This window comes from Pongo abelii, chromosome 14 (assembly GCF_028885655.2).
Source record: "Pongo abelii isolate AG06213 chromosome 14, NHGRI_mPonAbe1-v2.0_pri, whole genome shotgun sequence".
Taxonomy (NCBI): domain Eukaryota; kingdom Metazoa; phylum Chordata; class Mammalia; order Primates; family Hominidae; genus Pongo; species Pongo abelii.
Window position 1 is genome coordinate 33,196,169 of NC_071999.2, and position 17,339 is coordinate 33,213,507.

At 36.5% G+C, this 17,339-nt stretch overlaps 1 protein-coding gene across 4 annotated transcripts in view; it reads left to right on the forward strand.

Moving 5' to 3' along the window:
- Positions 1-17,339, forward strand: part of PAN3 (poly(A) specific ribonuclease subunit PAN3) — a 157,057-nt gene that overhangs the window by 129,278 nt on the left and 10,440 nt on the right. For 3 of the 4 annotated variants that reach the window (XM_024230896.3, XM_054528848.2, XM_054528849.2), the window contains 5 exons: positions 3,111-3,276; positions 4,386-4,476; positions 9,651-9,790; positions 12,843-12,972; positions 13,726-13,790. In XM_024230896.3, the coding sequence (XP_024086664.2) occupies positions 3,111-3,276; positions 4,386-4,476; positions 9,651-9,790; positions 12,843-12,972; positions 13,726-13,790 (592 nt within the window). Of the gene's footprint in view, positions 1-3,110; positions 3,277-4,385; positions 4,477-9,650; positions 9,791-10,530; positions 10,602-12,842; positions 12,973-13,725; positions 13,791-17,339 lie in introns of those variants that run through there. The other variant, XM_054528851.2, reaches the window with a different exon arrangement.

Consider the following 17,339-nt stretch of genomic DNA (forward strand, 5'->3'; position numbering starts at 1 on the left):
AAAGAGGTTTAATGAACTTACAGTTCCATGTGGCTTGGGAGGCCTCACAATCATGGCAGAAAGTGAAAGGCATGTCTCACATGGCAGCAGACAAGAGAAGTGAATGAGAGCCAAGTAAAAGGGGTTTCCCCCTATAAAACTGTCAGATCTCATGAGACCTATTCACTACCACGAGAACAGTATGGGGGAAACTACCCCCATGATTCAGTTATCTCCCACCAGGTCCCTCCCACAACACTGTGGGAATTATGGGAGTTACAATTCAAAATGAGATTTGGGTGGGGACGCAACCAAACCGTATCACATTTTAAAAAGAAATATGTCAAAGAAATGGAGTTGATGGTCAAGAAGTTAGGAAATAATGTATTTTGCATATTTACTAAGATAAGATAGATTTTTGAAGACTCACATAGATATCAGATATTTAACTCGGAATGTGTTAAAATTGTTTTTCTCTTTAAAATGTTTTTCTTTTAAAAATATAATGCTTTCTTAATAAAGGTGCCTTGGAAAATTCAATAGCTTAGAAATAGTCTCTCTGGCTTCGCTGCCTAAGTACAACCATTATGAATCTTTTAGTACATTTCTTTCCAATCTTGCTTTGTTTTGTTTTTGTCTCCTTTCGCATTGTTTTTGTTTTAACATTTTATATCATATTACATCTTGTCTTTATTATAAGTGTTTTCCCCATAGTTTTTATATTCTCTGAATATAATTTAATGATTCCTATTATGACTATATTGTTCTTTATGTAATTATTTCCCTAAACAAATGCTTTTGTTTGAAGGTTGGATTCCATGTTACTTAATCTAAGGTTTCAAAATAGAATTTTAAGTAACTTTTCCTTAAACATGAAATATTTTCTTCTTTGCCCCTTTCTAATATATACTTAAAGAATTGTTTTATCATTGAGATTTTGCAAACAACCAGAATACTTGAATTCTAACAGATGTGTGTTAAAGGGTAAATGATTTCAGAGAAAAGTAAATCCATTTTGAGATGTCTATTCATTAATTTATGTATTTGGGGAAGGTCTCAGTCTATGGGGGCAAGAAAGCAGCATCACATTATTATGCTTTTTAATCTTTTTAAGATTTTCTTGACTTGAAAATTAAAGAGGAGGGGAGAAAGATTTAAGTCCATATTCTAGTATCTTTCAGATTACAACTCCTTTAAAGACTAATTATAGACAAAAATATATTACTTCTGTTTACTTGTTACTTCTTTTTTTTGCATTCTGACAGTTGAAAAAAGAAAGTTGTGGTTACATGGCTGTTTCACATTTAAAATCTGGTCATAGAATGTGGTCATTTTTTTCCTTTTGCTATGTCATCTGTAGACACATGCATAATTTTGTGGAAGGGGATGTGGTACAACTTTTCTTATAGATGACTATAGTTGTTGCTGAAATTTATTTTGGTAGTAACACCTGTGAAATGACTGTTGGCTTTAATTTATAACTGTGTTTCTCAACTGCTTAAGTTTTTGTGGGGGCTGTCTTCTGCATTTCAGAATGTTTATAGTGGCCTCTTCTGACTGAAGGGCCTGGCTTCTGCCTACTGAATGCCGGTAGCAATCCCCCTCTATCCCTATTGTAATGCCAGAAATATCTCCAGATGTTGCCAAATGCTGGAGTGGTTTCTTTTGAGAACCACTCTATTATAGCATTCTTTTCCAGTAATTTTTTAATCATAATTATTCTGTTTTTGGTGTTCACTGATTAATATATTAATGTTTATATTTTCATAGGAAGTAGTCCTTTTTTCTAATAGTTTAAAATATTGTTTGAGTAGTCGTAACTTCCCTAACCATACTATACATGCATAAAAGCCTACCATTTTCTTATACTATGTAATTTATTATCTTAGCACAAATGAAAAAAAAAAAAGCAAAGTATAAGAAATATATTGATTTAGAAAATGAGAAGAATAGCATACCATGTGGAGTTGATAGCGAGATTCAGAATGGGTCTATATCAGTAAAACAACTAGAACAGAGTCTGACACACAGTAAGCACTATATGTTTGCTGCAAAAACTCTTGTTTCCGTATTACTACATTTATTAAATAGTTTCATTTAAACAGTTCATAGTCATTTTTGACATTGTCTTGGCGTTTGTTACCAGTCCCATTTTTTTGAGCCTTCTTACACATATTTCCAGAGTATATTATCTTCTGTTCTGTCCAAATTGAGAGAAAATTATTTTTAATTTTGTATGTGTTGCTTACCGGATATTTTATTCCAAGCCATAAGTACATATTTGCTATTTATTATAAGTACATAATTAACCATTTAATTACGTTGCTTTTTATAACTGATTCACAAAAGGTTGTTTTACAACAATACGAATATAAGGTCGGCAGGGCATATGGGCTCATGCTTGCAGTCTCAGCACTTAGGGAGGCTGAGGCAGGTAGATCATTTGAGCCCAGGAGTTGGAGATCAGCCTGGGCAACGTAGCAAGTGTCTCTACAAAGAAAAGAATATAAGGCCATATTCCTTGGAATAATTACAAAATCTTGATTAAATTTATATGTCTCCTTTTCTACTGATTTACAACATATTAACAATGACCTAGAAAATATTATCAGAAACCACTTAATGAGTTGATAGAATACATCTTTGTGGTAGAGGGGCCTGAGTGGTATAAGGAAAACAAACATCAACATGAGTGATGATAGAGACTTTTATTTCCATCAAGCCACACAATGAACAGCTCTCACATGCCTAAATAATAATACAGCATAGGATTAGCCAGCCACATTTTAAGTAGAATAACCTCTACGGTTTCTGTTTTTATATTTATTTGGTTAACAATTATATATAAATTATTATTTTAAATAATTTTTATTCAGTAATTAAGTGGTTACAGAAAAGAGCATTTCAGTGAGAGCCCTGTTGCTGGTAACAATATAAAAGGCATAATCTCAGACAGGAATCTTTGGGCAATAGACTAAACTTAAATTACACACATACATACACACACGTATATACATTGACATGTTGTGCCATGAGTGTACATGAATTGTCTTTGCTAGTTTTGATTTTAATGTTTTAGTCTTTTAGTTGATTACTTAAGATGTCATTTTTTGGATTTCTTTGCTGTATAGGTCAGCACGATGGACCATTGCCCAGGCAGCATGCTGGATTATTGCCAGAATCTCTTATTTGGGCATATATTGTCCAACTAAGTTCTGCATTGCGTACCATTCATACAGCAGGTTTGGCATGTCGAGTTATGGATCCAACAAAGATTCTGATAACTGGCAAAACAAGGTACTAGCATTTTGAGTTTTGGTTTCTTTTATTGAGCATCTTACCTTTGACAGCTTAGTAAACAAAACATGATTGTTTTAATTCTGCCTTTTCATATGTTCCATCCAGAAGAACTTCTGTGACTTTGAATTCATTTGTAAGCTTTTTTTAAAAAAAAAGTTGAACTCTGAATAAAATGCCTGGTTATTAACCAAAAATCTTGGGAAAGGTTGGGGAAGTATATGTGGTTAGGGTTAGGGGAATATAAAAATAATATCAGTACAACTTTTTTGTGTAGCACCATGGTTCACAAATTCTAGCATGAATCAGAATCACCTGGAGGACTTACAAAAAACAGCTTGCTGGGCCCTACCCCCAGAGTTTTTCATTCATAAGTCTGCACTGGGGCCTAAGTATTTGTATTTTTAACAAGTTTCTAGGTGTTGCCATTGCTGCTGTTGAGTCACATGCTTTGAGAACAACTGGTACAGTTATCAGTCTTGTCTTCACCTGAGTTTTGAGTTGCTGTAATTTTGAGATTGTCTTGGGCTGCATAACATAAAGAGCTGAAGATCTGGTACCAAGTTATTTAAGTTCATATCCTGGCTTTGATAGTTACTGTCGATATGCCGTTGAACAAGTTACTTCTTCAAATTGTGTTTCGACAACCTTATTAGACAAGTGTACTACTAAGTCCATTCTGCTTATTTATGAGGTACCCCTCATAAAGTTATTGAGGGATTCGAATGAGTCATGTAAAATGCTTAGAACAGTGTCTGGTACATCTTTTGCAAGTGTTAGAAAGCTAACTAGTTCTCTTTTATGAATGACTAATAAACAGCTTGGAATGGTGAAAAGGACACTGACCTGTTAGTCAAGAGATGTGAGTTATAGTTCTGGTTTTCTCAGTTTCTGACTTTTACAGCTGTAGGTATATCACTTGATATCTCTGAGCCTTAATTTTCCCATTTCTAAAATGGTGATTGGTGGAGGTGGTGTGGGGTAGGATGGAAGTTAAACTCAATTCTGAGATCCTTCCTAATATTTTGGGAAATGTTACTTTTCCATGAGTATGCAATTTTTTAAAAACTTATTTTAATTATTTTCTTTAAATTATCTGGTCCTTAAAGGTTGCGAGTAAATTGTGTTGGAGTTTTTGATGTTTTAACATTTGATAACAGTCAAAATAATAATCCATTGGCATTAATGGCCCAGTACCAGGTGAGTAAGAATTAACATGGATATTTACTTGTTTTCCTTTATTAAAGACAAATTTTGTTCATTTTAAAGTATTTCAGTGTTTTAAGCCTAGATTTTAATTTATTTTGGGGTGGTCTCTATGCAGACTTTGAACATGTATCTCCCCCTCCCCTCCCCTTCCTTTCTTTTCTTCCTTTCCTTTCCTTTCCCCTCTCTATTTCTTTCTCTCTCTTTTCCTTTCTATTCTTTTGCTTCTGTCTTGCTCTGTCACCTGGGCTGGAGTGCAGTGGTGCAGTCAGCTCATTGCAGCTTTTGAACTGGGCCCAAGCAATCGTCTCGCCTCAGCCTCCCATGTAGCTGGGACTACAGATGTGCACTACTGTGCCTGGCTACATTTATTTTTATTTTTATTTTTTGTAGAGATGGAGGCTCACGATGTTGCCCAGGCTGTATTTCTTAACCATTATGATATACTTAGTGTAGAGCCGTTGCAGGTTGGAATAAAGAGAATTCATGACAATGTCAGAGACCCTTTTTTTTTTTTTTTTGAGGCAGAATTTCACTCTTGTTGCCCAGACTGGAATGCAATGGCGCGATCTCAACTCATCACAACCTCTGCCTCCCAGGTTCAAGCGATTCTCCTGCCTCAGCCCCCGAGTAGCTGGGATTACAGGCATGCGCCACCATGCCTGGCTGATTTTGTATTTTTAGTAAAGACGGGGTTTCTCCATGTTGGTCAGGCTGGTCTTGAACTCCTGACCTCAGGCGATCCGCCCGCCTCGGCCTCCCAAAGTGCTGCGATTACAGGCATGAGCCACTGTGCCGGACCTCCTGATAATGTCAGAGACTCTTAACTGTTCAAAATGAAAATGTATTTATGTGATTTAGGAAATGTGTCCTAAGCATAGATAGATTAAAACAGACTAATCAGATGAATGGATTATATTAAATGACACCCTTGTTTTTCACTCCTTTAATTACACCTATTATTTTTACGTTTAGAACACTTGTCTGACTACCAGTCATAAAATTTTAGAAATGTTTTCAGAGGTTTGTTGTTGGATTGCCATTTTCTAAGTAATTTTTTTTATTTAGTCAGAACATACCACTCACTTCTTATACATTATTAGTATTTGATTATTGTCTGACTTCATTTTATTAGTGTTGATTTAGGCCTCGTGATGCTTCTTAGCTATTTTGCTGTTTCTTATTTCCTAATTTAAATGATAGTATTGAAGAATAAGAACGTGTCTTCAAGCATTAAGAACAGTTGCTTTAGGCCAGGTGTGGTGGCTCACACCTGTAATCCCAGCACTTTGAGAGGCTGAGGTGGGCAGATCACTTGAGCTCAGGAGCTCAAGACCAGCCTGGCCAACATGGTGAAACCCCACCTCTACTAAAAATACAAAAATTAGCCAGGTGTGGTGGCACACACCTGTAGTCCAGCTACTCAGGAGGCTAAGGCAGGAGAATCGCTTGAACCTGGGAGGCGGAGGTTGCAGTGAGCCGAGATCGCACCACTGCACTCCCACCTGGGTAACAGAGCTAGACTCCATCCCCCAAAAAAAAAGAGAATAGTTGTTTTTGCCTTGATTACTCTGCAAGTAACAAAACTAAAGTAAATAGGTCATTCAGTTTGTATTGGAATGCTTCGCATTAGGATAGGCAGCTATGATTTTAAGACAATTTTAGTTCTTTGTGTATAAGAAGTTTTTGGGTTTTTTGAACATTTATTAACTTACAAAGGTTTGCTCTAAGGCAGAATTTCTTAATTACATGGAGAAACACCTTATTCTTCTCTTTTCAACTTATTTTGTTTAAAGTTTTGGAAGAAGATTTTAGTTCACTGATAGAATTTCAGAACAAAAAGAGAACAAAAAGGATAAAATGAGAAGTAGAGTCTAATCAATGTTTAGTATTTCAGTTCATGCATAAATCTGTTTTGCTGGTAAACCACAGAGAATACAGTCATAGGCACTCATTGCATTCCGTTGTTTGCAGACGTTTCACACCCTCCTTTCCCTCTGCTTGTGCCCACCTAACCTCAGCAGCAGCCAAGCTGTTCTGGTTGATAGCAACATCTAGTGGGCAATACAGGGAGGAATGTGATTAGTTCTGTTTTTCCCCCAACAGCAGCATTCTGTTCTTCTGCCTGAGGGCGTTTGCCCCCTCTTTCTTATCTGGAGACGTTGTTTCTTAGCTATTTTCATTCTTATCTTCTCTCTTATACTTAGTGCCTAAGTAGTTGGCTCTGATTAATTTTTCTTTATGACCTTTATGCTTCCAAAAGTGACAGATTATTGACTGTTAAAATATTAGTGAATATATACACTTGGATATACATCCAAGCAGATAATATTAAATTTTTGAAGGAAAATTACACATTAGAGCCAGTACCATCATCTTCTAATGTAAGTATCTAGAAACCCGTGTCTGCATTTAAAAAAAAAAAACAAAAAACTGCACACGCTCCTCATTCTTTTCTCAGTAGGGTTCCTTTTCAGGTATGTTATGAGTTATGTAGTTACCTTGAAAAACAAAACTTTTCATAAGAAAAAAATCCCTGAGTTCAGACAACGAACTTTAAGCATTTAGGGCACCGTATTAATATTTGTAAGTCAGGATATGCCTTCATTCATAAAATCAGGCAACCTTCAATTAATTATCACCTCTTTATTTTTTTCAGCATTAAAGGATATATATCAGGCTTTCTTTTTTTTGGGTATATATATGTAGCTGATTTTTTATATAGCTTATTATAGTAAGGTATAGGAAAGAATTAAAGATAGTCCCAAAGGGGGAGTGTGATTTTACAGAGAAGAGGATACTTGAGGAGTGCATTGTTTCTTGTAGTCTATTTTTCATAGTTTGTTTCAGACACGTGAATAGAGACTGACTTTGAGTAAAATGGACATAAGTAGAGCCATAGATAGAATCAGAAAAAGAAATCAAGAAGTCAAGAATCAGGAAGAAATTGAAAATCAGTTGGGGGGCAAATCTCCTGAATTCAACAAATGGGGGGAAAACCAGATGGAGGTAAGAAGCAAAATAACAAATGGAAAATTATTTAGCTGAGAAATAAGGAAAGGAGAGTTACTGAGTTTTATGGTGTGAAACTCTCTTAAGATTTTATTAACTTCTTTTGTTTAAAAAAAAACCTCTAATTTAATCTGGACTGTGTCACACATGTACTTTATTTCAAAAAGTGGATGTTCTCACCTTGAGTCCGCTTTAGAGAGGTGGTGGGATGTACTAAAAATCAGATGTTATTTTTTAAACCCATCTGGTTCTTCAGCTCTCTTGGACCATTTTGGTTTTCTGTCTCATAATAGAGAATAATGGAATATTCTGGGAGGGAGGCTTAATACAGCATCAGTTCAGGGTGGAACCAAACTGAAAATTCTGCTGCTTGAAGAGTTGGAAGACTGTGTGTTGGTACCTGCTGCTCAAACACGTGATAAATAGCAACAATCTTTGGTATGCTTTGCTGGATACTTTGGATTGAATCGCCCATAGAAATTTATAGTTGGCATTTATATGCACCGATTTCTTTTGGCTGAGATTTCTGTAATTTCATGAATATAACTTGGAATGTTTTACTTGATCTAAAGTGTGATTGAGAGGAATTCTTTTTGGAGTTCATCACAGTGTCCTCCAGCAAACAGAAATGATGGCAACAGTAATAGTTCTCCTTCCCATGCCAGCTTCCCTCCTGCCATTCTGGGCTCCTGACTCTACCACCAGTGAAGTTTTAAAAGTTTTCTGGCATGAATCTTTGAATCTTTTCTAATAGATTCAAAGTAGCTTGTCTACCTAGTCAGTCTGTCTCCTTATCTTATGTTCAGTGTCAGATTCACAAATGCTAGTTTTGGGTAAATTTTTTAGTATGAACTTTTAAATGTTATTTTAGTAATGGAGTTTAACGTCTTTTTACTCATTATTTGGGTAGGGTGTTGTTAAGTATAACCATATAATGCTAGAATTTCACTAATGATTGCCTTAAAGTTACAAATATTCCAACAAACCAGTGGTTCTCAATCCTGGCTGCATATTACCATCATTTGTGGAAGCTTAGAAAAATACCAATACCTAGATTTTTATCCCAGACTAATTATACCAAAATTGGGACGAGGGGATGGCTACTGCTGATTTTGGTTTTGCTTTTAAGCTTCTCAAGTGATGATAATATACAGCTAGGCTTGAAAATTCCTTATAATAAACTAATGTTCAGTAAATGAACATGTGTCTAATAATTTAGATGAGTTCTCAGATTTTAAAGATCTGCAAATGTCTGTTGTAGAAATTGCTTCAGGTGGTTTCATGTTAACTCTGAAGCACTCCATTCTTGAAGGCATGTGGTTGTTAATAGCTTCCTACCAATCAGGGCCACTTGGGATGACCATACTGTTTCCTGGAGTTATAATAGGTGATAAAGGACTTAATTCAGCTAGCTGTCTTTTGGAAATCCTTTTAGAAAAGGAAAGCCTCAGAATGGTAAATCTTGAGTGGGAGAGGTTTTAGGAAAGCAGGTGGTGGTTCCAGAGCTCAAAGATCTGTTAGAGTGTGAGTAAAAATAGTCTATTCGGAAACAAAGATAGATGGGATGTCATTCATTGAGGTTTGCAGCATTTTTGATGTTCTAGAGAATTTGCTCTAAAATTTGGTTAATGCTAATGTTTGTAATAGGATAACTTTTCTTCAGATAATCCTTCACATTCCCACTATATTCTGGGAGTTACAGAAAATGAGAAAAGTATGTATGTTAAGTTATAGTGGTCATAGCAAAGCAAATGTACAGTAACCTTAAATTTGTTGTAATAGAGAAGAATATTACCTCTATTTAAATAAGAAAAAATTAGAAAGAAAAACTTTTAAAAGTGGCAATTTGTAGTTGGCATGGGAATTGCTTGAAGTCTCTTAAGGCGTGGACCTAGAACTACCTTCATCAGAATTACCTGGGTGCTTTAAAAATGTTGAGCCATTTTCTGGACCCACCCAATGAGAATCTCTGGTAGAGAGGCTCAGAAGTCGTCTTTTTAATAAGCTCCAGGTTATTCTGAGGAGCACCAGTATTTGAGAACCCTGCCTGCAGCTTATTTATAATGATGCTTTTTCCATTTAGGCAGTAGTGTCAGTGTATTAAATGAGTACCCATGAAATGAAAATTAAAAGTTATATTTATTCTTTCATGTCAGCAAGCAGATCTGATATCATTAGGAAAAGTTGTGTTGGCTTTGGCTTGCAACTCTTTGGCAGGAATTCAGCGAGAGAATTTACAGAAAGCCATGGAACTGGTGACAATCAACTATTCCTCTGACCTGAAGAATCTGATTTTGTAAGTTTTAATATATGATAAATTGTACAGAATGATTATTTGCGATAAGACAGAGCTTTTTTTGTTTTAAGTGATTGTTTTGGTTCCCACTATTTAAAATCAAGCAAAACAGAAACTTTATTTTATTTTTATTGCAAAGTAAATATTTCTTAGATAAATTGATAAACGAGTTTGTTTAAATTAGTTATTGATATTTTAAACATTTGGTTAAAGGGCACCCAGTAGAAGTTTGTTGGTATCCACTAGCTACATGTGACCTTTTACATTGATATTAATTGAAATTTAAAGTTTACTTCTTCAGTTACACTAGTCACATTTCAAGAGCTCAGCAGCCACATGTAATTACTGGCTAACATAATTGGACAGCACAGACGTAGAATATTTCCCTCATCTTGGAGTTCTGTTGGCTAGTGCTGCTCTAGAGAGTGTGAAAGCCGTCATGAATAAGCCTCAGGTACAATCCAGTCATGTACTCTGGCCAAAATACCCATTCCGGAAAGCATTTGTGTGGAGACCCCCATGCTTACACTCCAGTATCGTAACGCTCCAGAGAATCCTTGGGTATCGATTTGAGATGAATTTGGCTTCAGAGAAACCCATTGTGGCCTACTGTCACAACAGAAGGACTTCTCCATAAGATATAGCTACTATTGGGAGATCCCAGAGGGTGGGCAACCATGACCTTTATTACAGTTATGAGCTATATTAGAGAAGAGGTGCTAATCAACAGTCTCTTTTAGCTTACAGCTGCCCATTCTGATCTTTCTGTGTAGCCCTGGATGATCCAGTTTCTTTTTGGACCAGCCCTGGGGTATGAATTGGGGGATGGAGGGTGGGATTACCCACCTGTTCTTTGTTACACTGGCATAAATGTCCTACTTGTGACAGCACTAGAAGCCAGTGGTTGTCTGGATCCTATTCATAATCAAATTCAAATAAGATGATTTATCTTCTCAGTAAAAATATTTGTTTTATATGTGATCACAACAGTGATTCCTAGCCTTAGTTTGCAAATACCTAGGATGCCTCAAATAATTTCAGGTTATAATCTCTAAATTTTCCTTTTTAAAAAAGTGGGGATAGAGGACAAAAATAATCAGCCATATGTTAATAATTATTGAAACTGGGTGATGATACATGGGGATTCATTATATTACTATTCTATTCTAAATGTTTGAAATTTTCTTTAATAAAAAAATGAATAAACAAAAAAGCCATACTTTAATAATAAACACAAACTAAAATTTATGGAGTAATTAAACCATGTATCGGGCCCTTTCAAACTGCTTGATGTGAATTAATTTTTTTAATTCTCCCAATAACTCTATAAACTAGATACCATTATTAGTCCCATTTTAGAGATACAAAACTGAGCCACAGAGATGAAATAACTTACCAAAGTCACATAGCCTGTAATAACATTAAATATGATTAGCAGGGTACAAATTTGTCCATAATTATGGATAAATTGCTAAGATATAGTTTATTCACATGGGTATAACTATTCATTTATCAAAAAAAATAATGACTACTGTATGCCAAATGCAGGATACTTTGAATGAGGTGAACAAAATTCCCATCTTCTGGAGCTTACACCCTAATGGGAAGAAAGAGTAAATAAACATAAAAACCAGTGAGATATTTTCAGGTAGTGATTAAGACCTATGAAGAAAATAAGAGAATTACAAGCAGAAGAGTGAAGGAGTGAGTAGGAGGCTGCTTTCATGAGAAAGGGCAGAGAATGGCTTTACGTATAGAATAAGCGGCAATAGATGATTGAGAATCTTTGTGTTCTAACAGGTAGCCCTTGAAATGTGTAGTATTTTCTGCCACTGTTCTAATGATAGAAGAAATTTAACTGGTTCCTTCTGCTGCATGTTACTGCATTTCTCAGAAATGAATATGTCATGATACCTTGTAAATTAAGTTTTAGAGCAGAGGACAGCTTCTTAAAAAGGCTCATTCAGTTTAGCAAAATTGAAAACCCAGTTTTAGTTTTGAAAATTAATCTTTGAAAAACAACAGGAAAAGCTCCCCACCCCACACCTACCCCCTTTTAGTCCTCTCAAAAAAGTTTCTAAAAATCTTTTCTTTTTTGGCCGGGTGCAGTGGCTCACACCTGTAATCCCAGTGCTCTGGGAGGCCAAGGCAGGTGGATCACAAGGTCAAGAGATCGAGACCATCCTGGCCAACATGGTGAAACCCCGTCTCTACTAAAAATAGAAAAATTAGCTGGGCTTGGTGGTGCACGCCTGTGGTCCCAGTTACTCGCGAGGCTAAGGCAGGAGAATTGCTTGAACCCGGGAGGCGGAGGTTGCAGTGAGCCGAGATCACGCCGCTGCACTCCAGCCTGGCAATAGAATGAGACTCTGTCACAAAAAAAAAAAAAAAAAAAATTTCTTTTTATTAATTTATTTTTATTTTTTGTTTGTTTCCTTTTTTTTGAGATGGAGTTTCACTTTGTTGCCCAGGCTGGAGTGCAGTGGTGCCATCTCAGCTCACTGCAGCCTCTGTCTCCCGGGTTCAAGCGATTCTCCTGCCTCAGCCTCCTGAGTAGCTGGGACTACAGGTGCCTGCCACCATGCCCAGCTTATTTTGTATTTTTAGTAGAGACAGGGTTTCACTGTGTTGGCCAGGCTGGTCTTAAAACTTCTGACTTCAAGTGATCCACCTGCCTCGGCCTCCCAAAGTGCTGGGATTACAAGTGTGAACCACTGCACCTGACCTGTAACAATTTTTTCATCTAGCACTATTGTAAAGAGGGGTTTGAGAATGGAAATGGGTAAGTGCAGTCCTACTTCACTTTCCTTTCTCATTTCCATAGTAGTGAAAATGTAGAGAAGAGACATGTTTACTGTTTCTCCATTGGCTCTTACAATTTTCCAGAGGAATGAAATGTAATATTTAAGAATGAACTTGACTTGCATGAATTAAAATGTTTTCAAAATTTTGTGTGCTAAGATGATGGCAGCCAAAACAGCCATGTGTGGGTTATCTTGTTTTTTAAATTCCATGTTGGACATTCAAGTAATTCGTCTTTTATCTTGGGTAGGTATTTGTTGACTGACCAAAACAGGATGCGAAGTGTAAATGACATCATGCCCATGATTGGTGCTCGATTTTATACTCAATTGGATGCTGCTCAAATGAGAAATGATGTCATAGAAGAAGACCTTGCAAAGGTAAAGAGTGTAATTTTTTTTTGAGACAGAGTCTTGCTTTGTCACCCAGGCTAGAGTGCAGTGGTGCTGTCTCAGCTTACTGTAACCTCCGCCTCCTGGGTTCAAGCGATTCTCCTGCCTCAGCCTCCCAAGTAGCTGGGATTACAGGTGTACGCCACCACACCCAGCTATTTTTGTATTTTTAGTAGAGACAGGGTTTCACCATGTTGGCCAGGCTGGTCTCGAGCTCCTGAGCTCAAGTGATCCGCCCGCCTCAGCCTCCCAAAGTGCTGGGATTACAGGCGTGAGCCATTGTGCCTGGCCAGTAAAGAGTGTAATTAAAAGAATGTACACACAGCTTGCATCTGTGTATATAAATAGACACAAAATAATCATTGTACTAAATATAATGCCTTATTTGCTAAGATTGCAGATATTTTTGTCGGCACTGAATGTTTGGTATTTTAATTTATTATGTCCTCTGGACACTGTTCTTTTCATCATGGCTTTGCTACAGTCATGTGACAAAAATCTTGGTTTTTCATGTGAGTTACTTTTCCAATTTCTATGGACAGCTCCATAATCTTCTTGAGTACTATTATGAAATGAAATGGACATATTGTGTTTGTTTAAAAGTATAACCAAAAGGTGGGGATGTTAGGATTTATTGTTTAAAAGTAATATTGGTACAGGTTACCAGTTTTTGTAAATTTTGGCTTTTATGTTCAGTTATCTGGAACATTAACATTTTTCTCTTTTTAAAATGTTTTATAGGAGGTTCAAAATGGAAGACTGTTTAGGCTCCTAGCAAAATTGGGAACAATCAATGAGAGGCCGGAGTAAGGATTTACAGTATTTTACAATATATTTTTAATCGAGAGCACTGTTTTGCATAGTAACAATAAGTATGCCTGGTTTTATTTGGAAAAAGAGAAAAATTATCATGTGAAGTGACCTTAAGATTGTGTTAGCTGTCAAGGTGCTATTTTTAACAACAGCCTAGGTGTGGCTGTCCTTACGAATTTTACACACATGTATACACACAGAAAATATGCTGTGTTAGAAATTTCTTGTGGTTTGCACATGAGGGCACATTTTATGACTCATACTACCTCTACCCTATCTTCTTTTTGAGGATGAAGTTTCATATAAGTTTACCCTGGTCAGTTTAGAGACTTGAGAAATCTCTAATTGTTGTGTGCCTCTTACCTTCTATTAAAGTACACTTTTTTTTTTTTTTTTTTTTTGAGACGGAGTCTCCCTCTGTCGCCAGGCTGGAGTGCAATGGCACAATCTCGGCTGACTGCAACCTCTGCCTCCCGGGTTCGAGCGATTCTCCTGCCTCAGCCTCCCAAGTAGCTGGGACTACAGGTGTGCACCACCATACCCAGCTAATTTTTGTATTTTTAGTGGAGATGGGGTTTCACCATGTTGGCCAGGATGGTCTTGAACTCCTGACGTCAGGTGATCCACCTGCCTTGGCCTCCCAAAGTGCTGGGATTACAGGCGTGAGCCACCACACCTGGCCTAAAGTATACTTTTTATAGCCATCATATTAGTGACATTGGAAAGGCATTACCTTTTACACTATTTGTCACTTAGTTCCACCTCATTTGTAAGTTAACGTTAACCGTATATACATAAGCAGAGTTGATGTTTGTACTACATAACTGTCAAAGACAGGTAGAACAGAATTTGCAATTACTATGACTATATACGTAAGTTACATTTCAGGAATGTTTGATTTGTTAATAAAGATAGGTGAGAGATAAATATTATTACTTGAGGGTTTTTTTTTTTTTTACCATGAAATTCAAGTCCACTTGCTTTTCTTCAAAGTCAAAAGACTCATTTAGTGTTTCTCTAATAATTTTTCTAAGTGAAGAGAACTTAACAATATATGTTAAACCATTTTTAATAAACTTTTAGCTGTTTATTCTAGCATTTATCTCTTTACTTTAAAATGTCTGCTCGTAGTTCTATTCTTGATTCCCCCAATATATAATTCAGCTAATGACTCATCCTCTTCCCTACACACGTGCACTCGCGTGCACACACACATGCACACGAGTTGAATCTGTATTTATTGTTACAAAACACCTCTCCATGCGGTCAAAAATAGGTAACCTATCAGTTCCTTTTTTTCCCTCCCACCTAGAGAATTGTCTCTGGATCCTCTGCACTTCCTGTTCCTATCTGGGCTGGTTATGCTTTAAGCCTGCACATGCTTACACTTTAGAACTGGAACTTCCCTTCAGTATTATCTGGGAATTCTCATTATCTCTCTGTGTTGGATACCCTGTTTTCTTGCTTTATTCCTTGGTTTATTTATTTTTTTGACTTAGTAGAGCATGTCCTTGTAGCTTCCTGAGAAAGGTGAGTTTTTTTAGTCTTGCAAGTTTCAAAATGGCATCTACTTTCACACATTATTGATACTGTGAATGTGAATGCATACTAAATTCTAGATTGTCCTCAGGAAATTTTTCCTTTTTTTTTTTTTTGAGAGGGCATCTCGCTCTATCCCCCAGGCTAGAGTGCAATGGCGCAATCTTGGCTCTCTGCAACCCTCGCCTCCCAGGTTCAAGCGATTCTCCTGCCTCAGCTTCCAGTGTAGCTGGGATTACAGGCGCGTGCCACCATGCCCAGCTAATTTTTGTATTTTTGGTAGAGACAGGGTTTCACCATGTTGTCCAGGCTGGTCTCGAACTCCTGACCTCAGGTAATCCACCTGCTTCAGCCTCCCAAAGTGCTGGGATTACAGGCATGAGCCACTGTGCCCAGCCAGGAAATTATTCTTATTAATTAAATTTTTTAAATAGGTTGTCTATGAATAAAGTAAAAAGTAGGAAAAGTTTGCAGTGAAAACTGTAAAAGTCTCTCTTTCATACCTGACATCCCCAATATCTATTCCCAGTTGCCCCCATCAGTCTATATTTTTAGTTTCTTCTGTATTATTCCAGAGTTACAAATACAACTATATATTCTTATCCCCTCCCCCTTTAAATATATAAAAATTGTAAACCATACACAGTATATTTTATCATAACAGTGTATTTTAGAAATCTGTCTATTTAGATATGTTTAGTATATGCCAAGCACTATTCAAAATAGTTTACAAATATGACCTGACTTATTCCTCGTAACAACCCTATGATGGAGTTACCATTGTTATTCCTATTTAACAGAGTAATTGCAGCATAGAGAGGTTAAATAACTTGAACAAAGTTTGCGTAATTAATAAGTATATGATCCAGGACTCCAGTCTAGACAGTATGGTTCCAGAGTGTGCGCTCCTAACCACTATGCTATGTGTCTTCTCATACTTTATGGCCTGGTTGTAGTTTATCTTATGGATGTATTATAGTTTATTTCCCCAGTTCCCTATAGGTGGGCATTTGGGCTGTTTTCAGTCCTTTGCTAGGGTGGGCGATACTGTAGGGACTAACTTGTGCATACTTAATGTTATATATATGTAAATATAGGCCAATTGTGATTGCTAGGTCAGTAGGTATGTCACTATAATTTCATAGCTATTGGAGAATAGTTTACCCATGTGTAATTCATGAGACTGCCTCACCAAAATACTTTTTTCAAACTCTTAGATTTTTGTCAACCTTGTAGGTGAGAAATTGAATTTAAATGCAGTTTTATGTTCTATGTACTCTTAACGAGCATGTTTGAGGGTCTGTTTTATGCTGTTGATCCATTCTTATGTCCTGTTCAATTCATATCCTTTGCCCATTTTTATTTTCAATTGGATTGCTTGTCTTTCTTATTGATATATAAGAGCTAAAGAGATTCACTCTTTTTGTGATTTTTTTTTTTGACTGCTCATTCCCCACCCTTGGAGACATTTGTATATGTCTGTAACTGACCAAATTTCTTTTATGCTTCTGGATTTTGAATCATAGTTAGAAAGCCTCTTTCTACTCCAAGATTATGATGGAACTATTTCATGGTTTTTTCCAGAACATTTGTGGTTTCATTTCTTCATATTAAAAATGTTTTATATAGTTAGAAATTGTGTAGGATGTAAGGTGTAAGTCCATCCCCCCTTGTCCCCAAGACTACCTAGTAGTCCAAAAGCTATTTATTGAATAGTCGAACAATCTAGCTTTTCCCCACTGGTTTGAAGCCACACCTCTTCCATACTATTTTAATTCAATCATGAAATTGAATTTTGAAATCTAGCAGTATTCTTTCCCATCTCCATTTCATTGGGCACCGCTTTGTTGTTTTCCTAATACTATTAAATTTTCTGTACAAATTCTAGAATCAGCTTCTTTAGTTAACAAAAGAATCAATAAACCTGATGGTTTCTTCATAGGGAAGATAGCATGTTTATCATGTTTAAACTCTGGGAACATTTGTGGTTTTAGATGTTGAGT